The sequence below is a fragment of the Camellia sinensis genome, chromosome 1 (genome assembly GCF_055761805.1).
Source record: "Camellia sinensis isolate YWXY chromosome 1, ASM5576180v1, whole genome shotgun sequence".
Lineage (NCBI taxonomy): Eukaryota > Viridiplantae > Streptophyta > Magnoliopsida > Ericales > Theaceae > Camellia > Camellia sinensis.
Genome location: NC_138961.1, coordinates 102,676,161 through 102,699,795, shown reverse-complemented (window position 1 = coordinate 102,699,795; position 23,635 = coordinate 102,676,161). Strand labels below are relative to the sequence as shown.

The 23,635-nt window shown below is 37.1% G+C and overlaps 1 protein-coding gene across 2 annotated transcripts; it reads left to right on the top strand.

Annotated features, from left to right (window-relative positions):
• The first annotated feature begins 1,116 nt into the window (after positions 1-1,116).
• LOC114295149 (uncharacterized) lies at positions 1,117-5,751 on the top strand. Of its 2 annotated transcripts, none has more exons than XM_028239346.2 (5): positions 1,117-1,292; positions 1,406-1,654; positions 1,838-2,083; positions 4,023-4,973; positions 5,476-5,751. In XM_028239346.2, exons 1-5 carry the CDS (start codon positions 1,205-1,207, stop codon positions 5,553-5,555), a joined length of 1,614 nt encoding a protein of 537 aa, XP_028095147.2. In that variant the 5' UTR covers positions 1,117-1,204; the 3' UTR covers positions 5,556-5,751. The 2 variants fall into 2 exon arrangements, with proteins under 2 accessions (XP_028095147.2, XP_028095146.2); XM_028239345.2 differs by having other exon boundaries at positions 5,473-5,751.
• Positions 5,752-23,635: the final 17,884 nt, after the last annotated feature.

Sequence of the window (23,635 nt, the reverse complement as noted above, 5' to 3'; positions counted from 1 at the left end):
GACAGCGCTTGCATGTTTCCAACCGAGTTCGGTTGAGCACTGGATGGCAGCACGACACAGGTCTCATCGGTAATGATCACACTCCTAACCAAGCCGTTGCTAGCTCGGCCAAGAGTGTCTTAGTAAAGTGCTTCTCGTGCCCCGACGATTTGTTGGGGACAAACAGTGACCTGTCCAAGTTAGTATTGTCCCTAACAAACACATGCGTGTAAGGGAATAATGGAACAAAATGTTCTTACCCCAAGACAATGGGAATAATGCGCACTACATAGAGAAATGAGATGAGTTGTCTATATAAAAGCCCTAGACTTCGGTGTTGAAGGTATGCAATCTGGAATACCCAAAAAATACTCTCGTTCTCCCATATTCTCTGAGGGTGCTAACTAGACCGTCGGAAGGGTTTTCCGGCGAGACACCTGCCTGTTAGCGCACCTCTGTTGTGTTTGCAGGACAAACGACACCATTAAAATAAACAAAACATGGATGCAAGGAGTATGGAAATGAAGATTATTTATCCCCCGTACAATATAAATATATATATATATATATATATACAAGTAACACAAAATATTTTATATTTTTTAATATTTTCACTCATAAATTGTAAAAACTATCATAGCGATATCTCTCTTACATTATATAAATTATTTGTTTTGATATTATTAATGATTTTCTAAAAAAATATAAATAGAATCTAATTTAACTGTTAAAAAAAAATACTAAAATTCATATATAATTCGGGTAATGCAGACAATTCAAATTTAATTTCGATCAAGTTTAGACTGACAATCTCAAGTTATAATTCGAACTTGGACAGATGTCCACACAATTTAAATTAAACTTAAATAACTTCCCAACCCGACCAATAGACTCTTGTTACATCCCTCAGTTCTACAAAAACCAATTACAGCGGCCATAAAGCCACGTCCACAATGGTGTAGAGACACGCGTCGAGAAGCAGAGACGTGTCAGTTATGTAACACGTGTCCCACTGATACAAACGACAGCGCTATGCAAATCAAAGGTGTCGGTTTAATCATGCACATGCAGTTATACATTTTCCCCACCCTCTCTCCTCCCCCTTCTTTATATATTTATCTTTGATAATCTGCAAGTCCACACCAACGAAACACAGCATTGAAACTTTGCAAGTCCAGACCAACGAAACTCACAACCATTAAAACTTTTTACAGTTGCAGAGAGTATGGAGCCCCAAATGCCACGCCCTCACGTTGATAAAAATTATGACCACGAACACCTCCCTCCTAGTGTTGGGCTGCCCCCGCCCTCCGGTCAGGCACACAATTAACTCCCATATGTTCTTTACCTTTTTGCCTTGCTTTGTTTTGTTTGTTGATGATTAGCTCTGCTGATTTGTTTTTTTGTTTTTATTTTTCCTCTCCAGTTACAGAAGGTGAAGAAGATGAACAACATCATCATCATCATCATCAGGAGAAGAAATCTGTATTGAAGAAGGTGAAGGCAAAGGCGAAGAAGATAAGGGAAACACTTACAAAGCACGGCCATGGTCACGATCACGAACATGAACATGATTACCACCAACGTCATCACATTGACGAGGAGGAGGAAGATGAAGATGAAGATGAAGATGAAGATGAAATGGTGGAAGACTCAGAAGTCCATGGCGCACCAAGTATTTATATATATGATGATGATGCTTTCAACTAACTCATGCCTTTTTAGTTTATTTATTGTGTGTGTGTGTGTGTGTGTGGGCGTGTGAGAGAGATTAAAACTTAAATCAAGTTCATATTGGATTTAGGTGTTGATAAAATGGACACTAATTGTTTGTGAATGATGAATGAATGTGTTGCAGTGTATGAGTCCGACACAATTAGGAGTGGTGTCAATTTGGGAAAACCGATGACGGTGGTGGGAGAGGATCATCGGGATGATTCTAAATTGACAACTGAGCCGCCGCCAACAAGGCCATTTGAGAATTCAGGGCCTCCTCCTATTGCCAATGTCATGAGAACGCCAACAGCCCTGGAGGAGGATCCTCATGGCCCCCCACAGAAGTCCAATTATCACACCAAAGTTACCCATCCAAACGCTGCTCCTGGTAAGACTAAATTTTGTAATGCTTCAAATGGTATATATACATATATATTTCCTATTGCAAGAATGCTTTGATATATACTTCTTATTTAACAATGTATGAATGAGATTATAAAATGTTAGAAAATATTTGTCATATATTGCACAAGATAATCAAGTGTGTACATCTTTTCTTTTTTTTGCCTATATTTGTCTATACTTCTATACTATTACATAAAGCAAACATGGTTCTTGGTATGAATTTTTTTTGCCCTTTTGTAACTGTCAAATTCAAAATCATGTGGATGAGCATACTTCTAGTATATATTCTATCTATTCTATTCTATTCTATAAAACAAACATAATTCTTGATATGAACCCTTTCTGTCACGCTTTTTTTATTTCCAAATTCAAAATCAAAGTTTTTTTATTTTATTTTTTTATGTGTGCCCACATTCTTCTATTTGTTGATTTAAATTTAATAGGAGAATTCATACTGTTTGAGTTTTTACTTGTGGTCTGCAGTTATGTTTTTGAGTGGACTGTATAGTTATGTCACACGGTTTTTGCGGTGGAATAACATGCGGGCTTAGTTATGCATATAGAAAATGATATATGGGTAAATGAATTTTAATTATTTTCAAATAGAGTCAAGATTGACCAATGTCTAAAATGAAAAATCTACAAGATTGACTCATGAATCTGTGTATCTATATATATTATATATATCTACTGGGATCATATGTAAGAGATGTTATTTATTTTTTTAAATCTAACCAATATGATGTGTGTGTATTGTAGTCTAAGGAAATTTAATACGGTGCATCAAAATAAATCTTTGGGTGAGTGGTATTGCTGCGGACAAAATTTAAAAAAAAAAAAAGAAAAAAAAGAAAAAGAAGTAGCATCTCTCTTTTAAACACATGTATTAGGTCAAATTATTTTCGTTTCTTATTCAATCAATCCAATTTAAGAGGGTGGTTAATGTCAAATTTAAATTTTAGCATGTTAAAGTGTTGTAACTTTGATAATCTTGTTCTAATTGTGCAAATTCTTTATATATATATATATATTATATATATCTGTAACAACTAGGGGTGGGCAACGGTTTATCCGATCCGCAAAAACCGCCCAACCCGCCCAATCCGCACACAAATGGGCGGTTTCGCAAATACAATGCGGGCGGATGCGGTTTGAAATATGGCATCTTTGCGGGTTGCGGGTTTAACCCGCACACGCAAGAAACCGCCCGCACTTTATTTATTTATTATTATTTTTTTTTATCTTAATTATTGTTTTTATTTTTATATCCCACCTAAATATTTTTGTTCAAAACAAAACACCTTTTATTTTTTAAACTTACTCTAGCATTACATTTGCTAATACTATTATATCAACTGAAACTGAATAAATACTAATCATATTATTATTGTTATATAACTGAACTTGTCCCGGATGAAGTGTGATTTGAAATTTTAAATTCCTTAATGAATATGGAGTTATAGTTTAGGATTTTGAAATATATGCTTGTGTTAGTTTATGAATTGGTTTAAGATTTTGAATGATTTGTTTGTATTACGAATTGATTTTGTTGTATTTTTAATTTTATAAGTTTTAATTCATTAATTATTAATGTTGGAGCATTTTAGAAAATGGAGAGAAAATTACCCAAAATAAATATTTTCAAAATGAGAAAAAAACAAGGCTCAAAAATAATTTTTTGAAGCAAAAAGTTCAATCCGCAAACCGCCCGCAACCGCCCGCACATCCGCGAACCCTACCCGCACAAACCGCAAACCGCACTGCGGGCGGTTGCGGGTTGTCTTTTCCCCAAACCGCATAAATGCGGGCGGGTCCAAACCGATCCGCAAACCGTCCAAATCCGAACCGCGAACACCCCTAGTAACAACAGTAGAAGTGGATACTGAATAAATGTTGTTACCAATTAACCTGTATAACAACAGGTGGTGAGGAAGCTGGAATTACTCCAATTCTTCAGTCTTTTAAGAAAATGAATGTTTATGATAATGATGAAGAACCAGAATCAAAACCAAAACCCCAAGGGGCAGCAAATTTGTATACAGGAAGTCATGACCGGTTCTCTCCAGAGCCACTGCCACTACATACCACGACCAACCGGGAAGGTCCAGGATCTGTCTTGAAAAGGTTTGACGCTACTAAACCCGAAGATATGCCACGCGACACATTCAGCAAACAACCGTCAGATCAAAGCAGTGGTTACAGATACACTGAGAAGATCTCATCTGCCACTTCTGCAATTGCTGACAAAGCTATCACTGCTAAAAATGTTGTTGCTTCTAAGCTGTTGGGATATGGCAGTAATGAAGACACCACATCAACATCAACATCAACAAAAAACACTCGTCAAGGAGATGAAGAAACTACTGACAAGGCAGAGTATGGACACAAAATTGCTGCGGCACTGACAGAGAAGCTAGCACCCATGTACGAGAAGGTCACAGATGTAGGGAATTCAGTGATGTCCAAGGTGCACAACACCTGCACCGACACTGACACCAGCACAGGACAGGAAAGAGGAGATAGAGGGCAGGATGGAGTGTCGGTGAAGGAGTATTTAGTGAAGAAGTTAAGGCCAAGTGAGGAAGACAAGTTGCTTTCCGAGGTGATATCAGATGCGTTGCATAAGCGAAAACAAGAAGTGGTGGAAGAGAAGCCAATGGGGAAGGTGACAGAGTCGGAGGAAGTGGCGAGGCGGTTGGGTAATACTAGTAGGGGAAGCAGTGATGAAGATTCTTCTATCAGGGAAGGGACTGCCGCTGATTCTGGCAAGGCTGTGGCTGTGGCTGTGGTGGACAGACTTAAAGGTGCTGTTAGTACGTGGTTCTTCAGTGGACGAGATCAATCCCAAACTTCTCAACCATCACTTGCACATGGTATTCCTCAAATATTTAATAATTTTTCCTATTTCCTAATTCTAAGCTTCGGAGCAGCAGCACTTCGGAGCAGCAGCATATTTTATTTGATTCTCTTAACTGACTAGTTTGAAAATAATAGGATGAATGAATGAAAATATTTTGGTTGACTTCTTTTTTCTTTTTCTTTTTCTTTTTCTTTTTTTTAATTAAATGCCATCTATTTAGTTTGGGTTTTTAATAAAACAAATTAAATTTCAGTTCAGTTTTGATTTTCACATCTATAAAACGAACTTTACCAAAATTGACTGATCTATGTATACATTTTTAAATATAACACATACATAGTGGTGCAAATGATATATTCTCTACACAAATATTGATCAAACCGAACTAACTGTAAGCACTACAATTTAAAAGTGTCCTTTAGTCGCCAATCCAAGTGAAAAAAAAAAGAAGTGTGTCCTTTAGTCCTTTAAATATTTATGAGATTTGTTTCTGTTTGTTTTGTGGATTCCAGCAGGTCAAGAACAAATGTCAAGTTCCACAGGTGAAGAAGTTGGTTATGTTCATGGGCAAGACGATGGTGTTGGAGACCGCTGACTCTAGGAATCAGCTAACAGAGCTGAGCCGAGCTCTTGGAAAAGTTGGTTGTGTTCGCTTGGACTGATGAAGCGTGTTTGTCAGTTGTGTGTTTTGAGATGAATGTTTTTAATAAGTGAAAGTGAATTGACACTTAGATGTTTGTGTTGCTGTGTATAATGTTACAATAAGTTTAGGAATATAAATATGTTTTACATGGGGTGTGTTTCGCAATTAGGTCTCACACAATATAGGTCTCACTTCATTTGAGACATGTATCTCATTCTGTGTTAGGTGTTTGTATTTCTAGCATTACATGTACGTCCTATGAGTTTGAATTATTTGGATTTCTATGCTTTGACCCTCCCCTCCCAAAAAAAAAAAAAAAAAAAAAAAAAAAAAAAAATTATGATTAGACACAATGAGACTTATAATTTCGGTATCTACTTCAATGCCCCTTCGTATGATCGGAAATCCCAACATTTTCCATGTTGTTACACCGAAGGTGCATTTTTGCAGGTTTAACCTCGATCTGTATTCCATGATCCATTGAAAGAATTTTTCCAATGCGGTCTAGTGGCCTTCTCACTCTTTGGATTTGACAATTATGTCGTCCATATACACCTCAACCTCTTTGTGGGTCATATTATGCAGAATAGTGGTCGTGGCCCTCTGATAGGTAGTCCCAGCATTTTTCAACCCAAACGGCATAACTCGGTAGCAATACGTACCCCATGGTGTGGTGAAAGCTGTCTTTTCCCTATCATCCGGTGCCATCAGAATTTGATCGTACCCAGAAAACCCATCCATAAACGAAAGTAAGGCATGGCTAGTAGTAAAGTTTACCAACTCATCTATTTGTGGCAGTGGAAAGTCATCATTCGGGTTGGCTGTGTTCAAATCCCGAAAGTCGACACAAACTCGAATTCTGTCATCCTTCTTCGGCACTGGGACGATATTGGCCAACCAGGTTGGATACTCGGATACTAACAAGAATCTTGCATCAATCTGCTTGGTGTGACCTCTTCCTTGATTTTTAGTGCCCAATCTTGACGAATTCTGCGTAGTTTTTGTTTAGCTGGTCGGGGCTTAGGGTCAAGAGGGATCCAATGTTATATAATCTCAGGATTGATTCCAGGCATGTCTTCGTAGGACATCATAAAAATATCTTTTAAATCTTTTAATAAAGCGATTAAACGCTCGCTCTCCTCCGAAAACAACGTGGACCCGATCTGGACCATGCGTGGATCCGATCTGGACCAAGCGTGGATCCTTCTCAGTACCCACATTAATGGCAATGATTTCATCAATACAGGGCTTAGCAAACCTCTCATCTTCTCGATTAATCAAAATTTTCAAAGCCAGAGGAATTTCTTCCTCTTCGTTTTCATTAAAATTCTAAAAATTTTGGTCAATGCAGTAAACCAGCAGTATAGAAAAGTACACAGAATCTGCTGAGTTCTCATTCAAAAGGTCCAGATCTTTAGTTATAGAATCAAAAGAAAAGCTGAATGCAGACCTAGACAGGACTTTGGTATCCGGGTTATCACCCCTTAGAATGCTAGACTCAAACTCAGAAGAACTTGAATCTGATCCCGACTCCACAGACTCATTGGAATCAGATTCTAGCTCATCACCCGATTCAAAACTGGAAAGAAAGCCTTCCTCCAGCTACCAAGTAAGACGTGGAGCCTTCAATACATCCAAAATTCTAGAGATTGGGTCCACACCTGGTTCTTCCCCGATCATAAAGACAGTAAAGTTATACCCCACGTTCTCTAGGTAGACCGTAGGATATGTTAAAAGATTGGCCAACGTTGCCCCCACTTCAACCTCGCTGTTATCTGAGTCATCTTCCGTGCTTTGGTTAGCTTTGATGCTTGGTTCAACCTTTTCCTCATCCCTATCCTATAGCTGCAAATCAAGGAAAATCTTGAATCCGGGTACGCGCTTCTTTGAGGAATTTACCCAAGGCTCAGGAAAGCCACGAAAAGGGAAATCCTCTTCCTCTCGAACAAAACGACGTTGAGCATCCCCAGAATTCGCCTGTGGACGAGCTCAAAATGCTTTCTAGCTTTCTTGGCTTTAACTTTGCCTCTAATTTCTTCTCTCTTCCTTATCTAGTCATCTTTGGTGGGCACATAGCCCAGTCCAAAGGTATATGGATTGTGTGGCACCTCCGCCAGTGCTGCAACACCTTTCCAACCACACTTTCCAAGTCCCATTCCTGAAACATGCTGCAGTTTGTTCATAAGGTATATAGATTGGGCACTGACGTTCATGCCTTCGTTCGCGGCCAAAATGGTCTACACCACTCGGGCTTCAGCTAGAGTGAATCCCGATAGGAATACATCTTCATCGCCATGGTTGATTTCTAGCACTGGCGTAGTCATCTCCGAGGTGGATGGATGGATGAGTTCCCAAAAATAATTGCTACTCTTCTCTCATGAGGATACTTAACATTTGATGGAAGGTGGAGGACACCGCCTTCACATGATGTAACCAAGGCCTCCCTAACAGTAGACTAAAGGTAGCCGGTACATTCAGGATATGAAACTCGATCTCTTGCTCAGCTGGGCCCACTTGGACTTGTACTTTAACTGTACCCATGACTTTTCTGCTTGTATTTTCATACGTCCGTATCACTTGGGTTGTGGGGATAAAGTCTGCCAGTTTAAGGCCAATTGCATAGGTAGTACGAGACGGATAGACATTAATGGCGGAACCAGTATCTACCAATACCACTGGCACACACTTCTCTCTGCATTCCACAGATATATATAATGGTTTGTTCTGAGTCGAGCCTTCCAGCGGCAGCTCTTTGTCAGAGAAAGTGAGCATTGGCTTGGCACCACCAGGAAAGACCAGGCCCACAAGTTGCTCGGGCGTAGAATCAATGGACAATTTAGCTTTGTCCATTGCTAACAATACTTCCTGTCGGTGCACCCGTGAGGCCATGAGGAGTCCACAGATAGAGATATCGGCTTGGATTTTCTTAAGTTGTTTCAGTACTAACTCCACTTGTAGTTGCTTTTCTTTCTGTTTTTCGGCCTCCTTGTCCTTTCCAAACGCCTCTGCTTGATCCAGGTGTGGCGGTTTAAAATACCGTTCACTGCGAGTAAAATGGTCTATTTCCTCAACATACCATGTATTATCCAGGAGGCAGTCTCCCCAATCCTCGTCGGTATGGGCCAGACACAAATCATTGTCATCCCACCACTCGCCGTCAACTGCCGACAAACATTTGTCCAGCTCCACCTGAATCATCTTCACAGTATAAATGCCCCCTTTAGGGTGACACGTGGTTGCAGTTTTCTGACTGTCCTCAACTCTCTTTCTCTATCAAACTGCCTTAATGCAGCTTCCTGTTCAGTAGCTACAGTGTTTATAACACCCACTTGTTGGGCAGATTTTTCCACATATGTGCCCTCCGGCAATTTTTCTTTTTTATCAGCCTTTCTGGCTACTGCAGCTACCTCTACTTCCTTTCCCTCTAAATTCATCCCAATTTCTTCTTCCTTGTTTGGCTTATCATTCAGCCATCCGATACTATCCGTTGATCCGTTCAGGTTAAACCACCCGACCTGTACATCTCCTTAATCATGCTTATCAAAGAACTGCAAGTTGTCCAAATCTTCTTTGAGGTCTTCCAAATCATCCAACCCTTGGTTCAGGCCACTCTTCCTGACTACATTGATGCCTACCGACATTGGTAGCACCACTTTAGGTCTGCTTTGACTGGTTGGCACAATATAGTAACTCAGATTGTATGCCATTTCAAACAAGTCCTCAGGATACTTTGACGACAGGCCAATACCTCCTTCTGAGGCCAGACCCTCCTTTACCATGGGTATTGTCACTACATTATGAGGTTCAGGTTGTGGCTTAAATGCGCCCATCATGCACAGATCTGTTCCCTTAGGAATAAACAACATTGGTTTTAGTAGGTAGGAGGGGGTAATATATACGCTGGGGTCATAAGAAGTGGCCAGTGTATGGATAAGGTTAAGGTTTCAGGGTGGGGGAACTTGATTATGGACTGGGAGTGGATTTGTGGTTACATTTGGTTTTGGAGATGGAGCGATAACCTTGTTGTTAAATAGTTCTTGAATCTTATGACGCAAACAGTAGCACCGGTCAGTGTCATGACCATGCTGTTGGAGAAAAGCATAGTACTTTGCAGGATTATGCTTGGGTAGAAGAGGGTCAGGGAGTGGACGAGGTTCTATGGGTTTGAGGTGCCTTTTTCTGATCAGCACTTGCATGGCTTTGGAAAGGGTCATGTATAGCTGGTTAAAAGTCCTCTAGGGTCGGGTGGGGTTGGATGATATTTGTGGTCCTGTATTGGCAAAGGAGACAACAATTTTTGTCGGGGTGACAACACTTACATCCGATGGCCTCGCAGTTGTGCTACCACTGGTAGCATTGGAACTACGAACAAACGGCCTTTTCTCGGCTCCTTCTCATTTATAACATGCCCCTGCTTCATGGCATCTTCAATTTGCACTCCTATTTCATGAAGTTCTGTAAATGTAAACAACTAGAGCACAATCATTTTCTGCAACAACATGCCATGTAGATTCCGGACAACCATTCTGATCTGGTCTTTCTCGGAAGGCCTCGTGGTCATCATCGAGGCTTTAGCTCTCCATCTTGTCACAAATTCAAAGAAACCCTCATTCGGCTCTTGGCATGTTGCCTCGAGATCACGAGTTGTAACCTCAATCTACGTATTGTAAAAGTACTGAGCAATGAAGGCTTCGACCATCTCCTCCCAACTCTGTTTGACGGAATCTTCCAACTTAGCATACCAAATGGCCGTTATACCTGACATGCTGTGACCAAAGAGAGACAGCTTTTGTAGTCTGGTTAAGCCCATTGGCCGCAAAATATCTGAAACATTCGCAAGTGAAACATCGAATCCCCGGAACTGTCAAAACGATCAATGTGCGACACCTTAAACCGATTCGACAATGTAACCGCAGAATTAGTGTATCCATCTTCTATGTCTGGAATAGAATTGACACCTTGTAACCGCAGAATCAGTGTATCCATCTTTTATGTCTGGAATAGAATTGATACCTTGTGCTCTTTTGAATAGTTTCTCCAGTTTGTTGACCTTGAGTGTAGTTGGGTTAACCTCGAACTCGAACAGAACCTCTTTCTGATAAATCAAGGCTTTGGAAGCTTGTGCTAGGATTCGCTCTATTTGGACTGGAAAAACTGGACTACCCTGGTTTTGTGGATCTTGAGCATTAGCAATATTAGTAGTGGCACTGGGCACAAGAATAACCGTGGTGGATGCATGGGATGCAGAGGTCGCAACAGGCTGTGATTGCTGTTGTTGTAACCTAGTTATGACCTTGACCTGACGGGATGTAACCTCGGCCTGACAGGCCGCATCATGTTGTAGGGTCTTAACTGTTTGTTGCAGATGGAGTAGCAGTTCCTCTATATTGGTCGGGGGATACTGTGCCATTAAAATAGATGACTGGTTTTGAATCGGACTGGAAGTGGATGACTGCTCTTGAACTAGACTGAACATAGGTGAACTGAGAGGTGATTGCTACAAGAATTAGACTAGCGAACTCTGTTTAGTTCTCCTTCGTCTTGTAATCAGTGAGAGTGAGGTAAACATGGGCTGTCCTCGAACAAGATCCCCAGCCTTACAAAGTCTTCTGATTCGGGTCCAGAGTACTTGGGGGATATCTGAACTTTCTGAAGCTATGGTTTTTAACTACCTAGCAAAAGAAAATAAAGAAAAGAACAATAACTAGAAACCGCACAGCACCTCAGCTAAGATGTTATCAACACAGACATGCTCAAAGCTGAACTCCACTGTAGCCCGACTTTCCGCGCTCCTTTAAGAGGGCGAATAGCCCTACAGTTCGGACTCCACTTGTGGTTTTGAATTTGATTTCACAAGTACAATGTGAAATAATAAAAACACAAAAAGAGTCTAAATCCAGCAATTCTTTTTGAAAAATCAACGTTTGAGTCAAATGTCAAAAATGGACTGCTTTGCCAAATTACAGAATCACTACCTAAATATTTTTGAGAAACTTAAGAAACCCGAGACTCGTGCTAAAGGCCATTAGTCCGTCATTACCAAAGTGTCTCGGCTCAGGAACTTAGGTATGAGAGGGGAAGGTCATGAATTGAGCACCCCACTCGCCCGATCAAAGATTGGCCTCTACTAATCATGATGCGTTTCTTATTTAAATTATATACTCTCGTTCCGATTATTAGTTATTCTTTACTATGTGACGCGCACAAAAATATAGACTAACTTGCGAGAATTAGAACATTTGATTTCATGTCTTGTTTGAAAATGGTTTTGAATTTGCCACTTGAAAAAAGTGGGCTAAAATGAACATTTAATCAAACCATCCCAGTTCAAGCAACTAGCCTTTATCCACAGGAATTCAAACAATTATATCATTTAAGCAATTAGCCTCATGGCATTTATGCTTTGGATATGGTAACACAAACATTTGATGCAAGATGCTAAGACATAAAAACTCACCTAGTACTCCGAGCCAAAATAGGGGTAAGAGTTAAGAAAAATATGCATGTACCTAATTAAATGCAACATGACTAATGCGACACACGGATTATGTATTTTTATAGGCTCGACTATGAGCATGACATATGATTCCATTCAAGACATGCGTGAGAGCACGTATTCAAGTAAATGATTTTGTCAATTTCATATTGGGTTAGCATGATGAGCCGAACCTTGGATGCAAGCAAGACAAATGGATGCAAAGCATAAGAATGCTAATGAAACGTGATGCCCTATACTAACCGTCATAAGCAAGTAAGTAAAAGGGAGAAAGATGTGGGGTTAGAAGACATACAACTTATTACAACATTGCCCTCGTGCAAGAGGGTGCGAATCAAAGTCCGAAAATTCCGAATTAAACTAATTATTACAAAACCGAATGAATAAATAAGCAATGCTAGTTAACTAACTAACAATGTTATTACAACAAGGATGACCAAGATAAATAAACTAGCTCTCTAAGCTAAGTAACTACAACAATTACAAATAAACAATAATAATAATTACAACACTTAATAATTAACAAGACTAATTACAACAAATAACATTAAATTAAATTAATTACAATGATTATAATGTAAGTGAGGATGCGCAAGAATTGCATGCATGTACATGTACGGTGTTCAAGAACAGCTCTGTCTACCCCAAGCTTGCTCTATCTCACCTCAGCCACTGCCCTTTGTTTTCTGCAAAAATACACTACTGACCAAACATTGAGGGCCAACTGGCTCTCAATGAAGCCCAGCTGGGCCTAAAGAAGGCCGGTTGTGCCTCAATTTTGTGAAAAACTCTGTTTTGCATTCTGAAGTGAAAATAGTGTAGACAGAATTGTTCAAGCTCTGTTTGTCCCTTCCTTCCTTCTCTATCATAGAAACGCCTCGAGAGAAGGTTAGAATTGTCTTTAAAACCATCAATGAGCAAATTGATTGCTTGATGATTCTGGATACAACTTTTGGACAAAAATCAATGAAATGCAGTGAATACAACCACTCCTCCCTCTTTATCATGGAATGAACTCAAAAAAGGGAAGTAGAGACACTTCAAGAATCATCAAAAATGCCATGAATTAACGCATGATCACTTTGACTTGACAAACTTGGCATAACATCCGGCTAAGTCTAAGCAAGATGACTCATTTTCTTTATGTGTGTTTGTCGCTTTTAAACCCATTCTTTTAGTCATTTCCATTTTTTAATCCATTTGTCTGAACTGATGATTAAGTCCTCTAAAAGAAGAGGAGCATCAAACGGGAAGTAATTCTCAACATGAAAGAGAGATCACGCCGTTGACAATGAATCTCCGTAGAGATTAAGCCATTAAACGTGAAACTCTAGTTCATGTGTTGAATAACCATCAACCGATTGAAACAACTCTCAAATGAAAGAAAGGAGTGACAAGTTAATTCTTAAAATAAGGTTATTACCATGGAAATTAAACAAAGAAAGGCTAAGAACAACATGATACAAGCTATGTACAAAGACTAATGCTACTACAAATGAACTAATCAAAGCTTGAATCAATTAAATAGAGTAGGATAGCCCTAAAACAGCCTATAATAAGCCCAAAACAGTGGCTAAAAATGTAATAAAGGAGCTCAAAAGCTAAACAAAAGATAAAGGTAATGAAGCTATGTAATCAAGAACAAGGAGGGATGGCCAACCCCTCCAATTTCAAGACTTTAAATCATGTTTTTGGCCTTAGTTCAACTCTGAAAATTAGTTCGAAAATCAAAGAAAAAGAGTGTAAAGGAACCAAGGGTTGAGGTATAAAAGTAGGTGCAAGTAAGGGTGTTAATCTTACCACCTTTGGTAGCTTGTCCAAACCCAAGTTCCAACACTTAAAATAGATGTAAAACAACCCAAGAATAGAAGAAATAGATAGAAATAAAGTAAGCAAAAGCCAGAACAAAAGTTACAAGCTTATACCTCTTAAAATGTTGCAAGATTTGGTTATTATTACAATATATTAAAGTTTTGTATTTTGATAATTTTTTTAAAATTAAAATATTTCTCTATGAAATTGAATTAGAATAAATCATTAGATATATGATAGAATTATGTGGTATGATATGTATTATTTTTTGATTTGTTATGCACTCAATGATATAGATTCCAATTTTATTACCATATTATTTTGGGTGAATTTATGAGTCTTTAACATTTCTTTCGAATTTACATATATAAAAAAATTATGGTGTGCAGCTTTTCTCAACAAATAAATATAAAACAAATACTGAGATAATTCTCTCATTTAAGAAAAACTACTAAGATAATTCATTGAACTAATAAAGAAGCAGAAAAACTACATATATATAGATACAAATGACTAATTTTATCAATACATAAATCATACTCGTGTAACAAATGACCAATTTTATTAATAAGTAAATCATTAAGTAAATTAACAATTTTTAATTATATGAAAAATATTTTTCTGTTAACCATTTGTTAATAAATAAATAATTAAGTCAATTAACAATTTTTAATGACACAAGAAATATTTTTTAATAAACATTTTTGATAATTTATTATTGCATAAGAGAATATTTTTTTTCCTGAGTATTGTGTCAAATTAAAATTTATAAGAAATGATAATTGTAATTTCTAGTATTATAGGATCGATTCATATTTTAAACAAACTTTATGGGTGTATTTGTAATTTGTTAAAAAAAAATATTTATATTCCATAATTGACCAAGAATGTTTGTGTAATTACGAAGAAACCTGTAGCATAATTGACCAAGAATGTTTGCGTAATTACAAAAAAAATCTTCACTCAACAAATAGGCCATCGTTAGTAAATGATTCAAAATGAAAGGGTGTCATATGTTTGGGGGGTACCCAAGCGCGCTAAATAGTTCGAACCATCGATTTCTTTGATTTAGTCTCACAAGTACAATGTGAAACACATATGAGAGTCCAAATTTGGCATTTTTTTTTTTTTTATAGAATATCTATTTTTACTGCGAAACCTTTGCCAGAAATAGACTACATCACCAGATCTCAAAATCGCTACCTAATATTTTAGAAAAATTAGGAAACCCGTGACTCGTGCCAAGGCCACTGTCCGTCAAAACCGGAGATGTCTTGGTTCGAAACCTTAGGTATGAGGGGGGAAGGTCATTAATTGAGCCCCTCTAGTCACCCGATCAAAAGATTGGGCTCTACTAAACCATGATATGAATTTTATTGACTTTATATGTTCATATTCTGATTATTTAATAAATGCTAAAATTACTATGCGAAGTAAACAAGTATAGAATGTGTCATTTATTTCGACTTGATTTCATGCATTTTGAAAGAATTTTGAGATATTAATAAATTTGATACCATAGGCATAAGAAATCAATTGTAACACTTTGTACTTCTTGGACTAGTGGGATTGTTTTTGAAACTAGTATTATTGTACTTGGAGCCTCTTTGGTTCATTTTGGAATATTGATTGAGGTGGTATCATAATGATTAAGTAAGATTGAACGAAAAATATTAATTCGGATAATTGTCCCATGAGTAGTCTTCAATCTTTTGCAATTTTCTCTTTTCACACTTTGAATTTGGATGTGAGACTAAAACCATTGGAAAACTTGTTTCCGGGGCTTCGATTTGGACACAAGAACGACCTAAAACAGTGTTCGGACAAAGGAGTTATGCTTGTTCGAAATTTGAGTATCTGCGCTAGAAGTAAGTTTGCTCGAGCGAACTTTTGATCGTTCGAGCGGTCTGCACAAATTTCAGAGATTCTGGGAGCTTCTTTTCACTACTCGAGCCAAGCTTTGACCGTTCGAGCGGTCTGTTCGATATCAGGTACTTTTAAGTGAGTTTTTGGCCCAAAATCATTATTTCCTTTTTCCTTTGTTATCTCTCTCTCCTCCATACCTGATACCCTAGAGCTTTAAACACTTGATTTCTCCAATTTCTCCCTTAAATCCACCCTAGATCCTTCAAGAAAATTGGAGAACAAATCTAGTTTGAGATATCTACCGATTGTTTCTTATTTATGTTGAAATTTCAAGTGGGTTTCTATCTTAAGTTTCCATTCTTGAGGTAGGGGTATCTTTAACTTATTATATCTTTAATTTGAGACCCATATGTGGTAATTTCATTAGATATTCACCTTTGTAGATATATATGTGTATGTGTGTGTGTGTATATGTATGGATTGTGTTTACTAATAGATGATTTGGAAGGATGTGGGCAATAATTCATGATTATGGATGGAAGCATGTCTATTATTGAGGATTAGTGTTGTTGATGATGGGAATTAGTCTCCAATTCATGAAAGAGAGAAAACCTCTAATTTTCTATAAACCCTAGTTTTGAAACTTGTTTAATAAAGAGGGGTTTTGCTTAATTGATTTTTAAAACATGAAATTAGGCATGTTTATTTGACTTTGAGGTTGAAATATGAATTATTGGATTGTTGTGATACTAATGTGTATGAATGGTTGGAAAAGTTATAAGGGGGTTTGGCCTAATTGGCCTCTAGAACCTAAAATTAAGTGTATTTACTTGACTTTGATATTGAAAGTTAGATTTTGAGACTTTTACACCAAAACTGGAGATGATGATGGTTATGAATTGAAGAATTTTCTCATTGTTGACATATGAACTATTGAATTGTTGTGCATTGAAATCAGTTTAGGAAAAAATGAGAACTTACAAATTCATGCATCATATGCATTATTAAATTTCTTTTATAATACAATGATGATTTGAACGATGGAAAGTTGAAAGGGGGTAAATAGTCTATGAGTCCAGGTAGTGAGTCGGGTGGTTTTGAGTTATGTCTTGTATTTGGTACCCGCGCGGGGAGTGATGGTGCCCAATTGCCCTATCTGTGCATACCACTGGATAAATGTGGGAAAATGTTTTTGGGTGCCTACGATCTCGCCGTTTCAGGAGTTGGCAAATGTAGAAAAGCATGATTTTGCGTGTTTGCGGCCCCGCCGTTTCTGGAGTCAGCAAATGCAGAAGAGAAAAATGTTTTTTGGGTGCCCATCGCCCGCACTGTTTCTGGAGTCGAAAAATGTGGGACTATTTTCAGTATACAAAATCTATATCTATGTATGTATTTTGAATTATGGCTCTTACTTGGAATGTTATAGTATATTTACTGCCCCTGAAAAATCAGGAAATGCTTATTTAACCTTAACATTTGCACATTTCATACTCATGCACAGGCATTCATATGCATACATAATAAAATTTATCAAATGTTTGCATTGCATGATCATGTGCATTTCAATTAATCATATAATTTGTTAAATATACTTCCTACTAGGCATTCTCTCACCCAAAAAACTAACCATTTTCAGGAAATGAAAATGATGAGCCATCCGAATGATTTACTATGGAAAGCAATTTGGATAAAGCATGAATGCAAACTCGTTTGATGTTTTTTGTTGAAGCCTTGGGGCTATTTTGTGCAAATGTGAATGATTTTATTTTTAAATCATGGCCACTTTTGATAGAGTGTTGCCCTTTTTCCTTCTTTTCCCCCCCTCTTTGGTATAACTTCATAGCTATGGAACTGTTTCCTTTTAACTCTGGATGTAACCAGACTGTATTGAAGTTTTTGGGAATAGTTTAGTGGGGAAGAAGTGTTACAGAATTGTATTATTATTTCTTTATCTATTGGTTGTATTTATGCAGATTGAGATAAGGGAACAGGTTTTGGGAGGTGTTTTCCCATGGCATTGCATCAATGTTGTTCCAAATTGAGCGACACAACCTCCATCCACTGGCACTTATAGAATATATCACTTAAGCAAGTAGCCGCAAGGTAGGATGCTAAACATAATAAGGAAAACATACAAAAGTGGTATGCAAAAGTATAAACACTCACATATTTGCTGGTGTCTCGCGAACAACTACAAAACAAAGTTAGAAAATATGCATGAGGTGGCATACATAATCACATAAAAAAAAAATTGATTAAATTCACAGATGCAAATGAGTCGAATCTTGATGCATGAAATATGAATGCAAAGCACAGGTACAATGAAAAATAAAACATGATGCTTATTTACAGATATGTTGAGTAAATGAAAGGGATAGAAAGAAGTGGGGATGGAAAATTATTACATCACTAAATAATTACAAAACCAAATAAAAGATGAGGGACAGAGAAGAGATTATTACAACATAAATAAAATCTCTCAAGTTAAAAGAAAATAGAAAGATGCCTCGGAGATCAACCGCCAAAAATGATTCTACTTGTTGGAAGATTGCTTTGTTTTGCCCGGGAAAACATATTTTGTGGGAGCACTATTCATCCAGCGGAGTACTATTCATTACTAACAGTACTATTCACTGCCGCGGCTACTATTCACTCTCCTTGGTCATTATTCATCTTACTGATCATTTTTCATCTGTGATTACTATACATCGCCGAAGGTACTATTCATCGTCGAGGTTATTATTCACCACCGGTCACTATTCATTTGGCGGGGTCACATTTTTAACAAATTAGATAGTTTTGACCGACCATTTAAAGCAGTAAATTACAACAGTTTATGTAGGCGGTATGGCATCGACCATTCAAAGCGATAAATTATAACAATTTATGTAGACGGTATGGCACCGACCATTCAAAGCGGTAAATTATAACAGTTTATTTAAAGCAATAAATTACAACAGTTCATGTACAATAGTAAATTACAACATATATGTGGGTGGTGTAGCCTTTTCTTTAAAGCAGTAAAACAATTATATTAAAAAAAAAACAATAAATTACAACAGATATGTGGGTGTGTAGTCTTCCCTTTATAGCGATAAAAACAATTATGAAAGCAGTAAAGGAAGTATTTAAACAAGTTGTGTCACATTTTAAATTAAAAGAAAGTTTGCGAAAATTCACCTTTCGGGAAAATGATGAATTTTCTGATTTCCAAACTTTCTTCCTATCACCCTCAATGTAACGACCCCGACCTTTGTACTATTTTTCCATATTTTATTGGGTATAAATTGCATAATTATGTGTTTATTTGATGATTATCTGTTTGTTGATGAATATCTATTTAAATGCCAACTTAGAAGTAGAAATTGAAAGTCCAAACGGACTCAGAAATCGAAATTGGTTAAACCAATAGGTTAGTTGGAATATTTAGAACTTTATGGCAAGTCTAATTAAAATTTGATTCGGATCAAAATAATTATAATAAATTAAGTATAATTGCTTAAACTTAAGCCAAATGATTAATAATCACACTTAATTAGCTTAACAATAATCACCTTATATATATGCTAAACATGCTTAAGCTTCATTTCGGACATCAAATTTGTGCTGAAAATTGAGAGCTAGAGAGAGAATTCAACAGTGTAGAGAGAGAGAGGAGAGGAATTCAAGAGAAGCCAAGAGAGATTGCAGAAAATAAGCTTAGTCAAGCCAAATTCAAGCTCTAGGTAAGATTCTTATCCTTAATTCAAGAAGTTAATCCTTGTAGGAAGATGAATTCACCATTTTGTAGGACCATTTGCATGTAATTGATTGAGCATGAATCAACAAGAGTTTAGTAAATTCAAATGAAATGTGTACATGCATGCATAATCCTTCATCTTTTGAACTTGATTTTTGTCAAATTCACACGTGCATGAGCCTCACTCAAGTTATTTCTTAGAGTTCTTCATGTTTTTGCACTCAACAAGTCATTTATACATGCCTTAGAAAGAAGGGAATTGACTTTGACACATGCATGTTTCAAACAAGATGTTTTTGTTTTAAAGAATTGAAAGAGTATTTGAGATCATGGTTCCATAATTTCTAACAATTCATGTTTTGTAATGAGTTTCTAAGCTTTTGAGACCAACCATGCAAGTCTTGGACATGAAAACATTGTTTTTGAAGTTCAAACTCAAATTTGGAAAACCAAAATTCGCACAGTTGGCTCGAGCGAACTTTGAAGGCATCTAGTACGTTTTCAAACATTTGGCCGTTGGCTCGAGCGACCAAGTGTGCGCTTGAGTGAACCCGCTTTTGCTCAGTACTTGGCTTGAGTGACTATATAAAGCGCTGGTCGAGCATAAAAATTGAACATCCAGTACTTTTGCAGTCTTTACAGACGGTTCGACTGACCTAGTGTGCGCTCGGGCGAACCTTTGTATACTGTAGGTCCGCTTGAGCGACCAAGTGTGCGCTCGAGTGAACACCCTGTTTTCAGCAAAATTTGGCTAACACTTGTAAATACTTAAATTGCATTCTTATGCCCATTTAGGCATTCTTAAGCCTCATTTGAATATCCATAATTAAGGAACAACCTAGAAACATGCGTAAAGGAAATGAATTAAGACACGTTACTTGATTTGGATGTGTACTTTAATGTGTACTTGTGCTATGTGTTTGTGTAGGCAGTTAATCGAGGTCTACCATCAGTACCCGCCCACTCTGAGTACTACTTTTGTAAAGATATGTTGCTAAAGTGTTTTGGTTTATCGCAAGTTCATTATTTTGAAATGCTATTTTGTTACAATGAATGATTGTCTCTTTCAAAATGTAATTGTGGCATCCTTAGTGTAGCCCTTGCCTAGGGGTACCAATACCATGGCCTACGGTCCTCACCTGGGGGTAACAATACCGTAGCCTACGGCCCTCACCGGGGGGTAACAATACCGCGGCCTACGGCCTTTGCCCGGGGGTAACAATACAGTGGCTTATTGGTATAGAGATCTCTGATGTAGACCCAAGGGGTCCCTATGTATGTTAGACCTATATGGTCCCATTCTGCACTATTGGATGTACCACATACGAATATGATTTGTGAACCTTGATATGACAAGTATTTAGTTATGAATTGTTTTAAACTCATGTGATATGATTTTGTACAGTGATAGACATAATTCATTTTACCTCTTTATACTTGTATTACTCACTGGGCTTTAGCTCACCTTTTTTCCCTATATATATGTAGGTGAGCATATGGAGCATTAAGCATAGGGCAACCTCGAGAGTCCACCCTTTTGTCAGCTGTTTTGGAGTGCCTTTGTGATGGGCCGAACTTGGTCTCATGCAGAGCCAAGTGTGTCAACCTTGTGAATCATGGAACTTGTTTTGTTTATTTTCTTTCTTTGTTTAGTTCTTTTGTTTTGGAACATGAATGGATGGACTATCTGTGTAAGTGTCAAGATGCTATGATGTACTTTTGTATCTACATCTATGAAGGAGTTAAGGTTTTAAATTTGTATGATTTTCATAAATGCACGACTCGATGGACATGTTTATATTTTAATAATGCTTCAGCAGTGCCCCTTTATTATTATTGTATATCAAATTTGTTTGTGAGGCTGGAGGTAGTCTAGGCTTACTGACGGGTCATGACCTAAACCTCAAAGGGTGGGTTAGGATCACTACACTCAAGGTTATGGAATGTGTTCTTAATTCTCAGTCCAAAGTCCGTAATTTCAACTTTAATGGTATTTTTTTTTGATTATGTATTAGAGAAGAGACAATGAAGAGAATGGAGAAAAATTTTGGTTGAAAAATTCAATTATGAAGATCAATTCCTCTCTCTTAAAATTCTTTTTTGGGAACCAAAATTTATTTTCTTCTTAACCAATTTTTTGTGATGACCCCAACATGCATATCATGATTATATTTATTTAATTGTGTTAATTATTAATTATGATATGTGTCTTGTGATTAATTTGTGTATATCTGTTTGATTTGGAAATTATCTGCAACGATTTTTGTTCAGATTTTGAAACTGGTGGCTTAAATGATTTCATAAACCAAAATTGGCTATATGAATAAACTAATTGAAATTTTTAGAACCATTTGGTAAGTTTGATTAAAAATTGATTTAGTTTGATTAATTAAGTTGTGTTTGATTAGCCTAATATTCTAATTAATGTATTAAGCCATTTTAGCTATATGTAAGTGCTATAAGCTTATTCTTGAGCTCATCCTTGTTCATTTTTGGAGGAAAAATCTAAGATTACACTTTTAGAGAGAGAGTGAGCTCTCATCTAGAGAGAGAAAGTGAAAGATTGAAGGAGAACTTGAAGATTTAGTTAGAGTTGGTCAAGATTGTGCTAGAACAAGTATATTTGAAGGCTCTCGGTGAGAATTTAACTCTCAATTCTTGAAGATAAGTTGAGTTCATGGTGTATATATGATCCTATGCATGTATTTTGTTAAATAAAGTCAAGAAGATGATAAAGCTTTACATGCATCCATAATTCTTCATCCTCGAGTGTAACGCCCTCAAAATAAACCTATAACTCATACATTCATGATACAAGAAAGGGATATCATATTCCAACATTAGAGTATTAAGTACAAAAGTATTACATGTTGACAACAAAAGTAAATGCCTTACGGGCTTACAACTTTCCAAGTCAACAATTGGGTTCAACAAAAGAAGAGTTCTAACTCTTTATACAAAATGAGCCATTGGCTTGATTTACATGTAATACAAAAAAATAACAACAAAAAGATCCTCCAGCCGCTATGCCTCCCAAGCTATGTCCTTGGAGGTGGCATACTATCTGTACCTGAAAATGATGTCCCATAAAGGGTGAGCCAAAGCCCAGTAGAGATACACTAAACCAAGTATGAGAAATAACTAAAACATTAGCATATGATAGAGGTTTAACACTCCTAAATCAACTTACAATGCTTTTCAGTTTTATGACAGATACATCCGTGTTTCATTCCACTTTTCCTTTACTTTCCCAGTTTAAATTCATAAACATAGCTCACTATCTAGCCAAACAATTAAATGAGACAACAACCCATATTAAAACACTTCCATTATCCATAATTCAAATGAGAGTACAACTCATACTAAAACATTTCAATACTTCAATGATCTACGTTATGCAAACGTAACCAAGATTTCAAGACTTTCACCATGGACACACCGGCCAACTTAATTATCAATGGAGTCCATCCCCTATCTCCTCCCAAACAGGTTTGAGAGTACATCCCTCATCTCTTCCCAAACAAGATACATATGCAATGTATTTAAATGCTTATCATGTACAATGATCAAGCAATCACATATTCAATGTGTCATTCCATCTATCATATTCAATGACATGCTCAATTGATTAGTTTTAATTCACTTAATCATCATGTAGTATCTACAACAATCAAGGCTATCCTCCATCGATAGCCCAAAGCAGTTATTTCTAAACAAAAAATAAATGATCAAACAGATAAATTATTTACAACTACAAAGGTGAGTGATTAATCAATCCGACTCCACCATTCAATCTCATAACCTCCCAATTTCAAGGTTTTCAACTCAATTTCATATTTCCACATCTCCCGGATTAAGTATACAATTTAATCATTTACATTAAATTAGGGCTTTTTTCCCTTTCTCTCAAATGTTGCTCCTAAGGCCAAATTTCATCAATCAAACACCATAACTTCATTTTAGGGACCACTCACACACTTGGAACCCCAAAAATAGAAAACCCCTCTTTCATAATTTCAATTTCAAAACCCTAACTTCACCTAAATACCCCAAACAACACCATCTATACAAAATACATAACATCTATGTCAAAACTCATAGAAAGGAGTAGGTTATCCC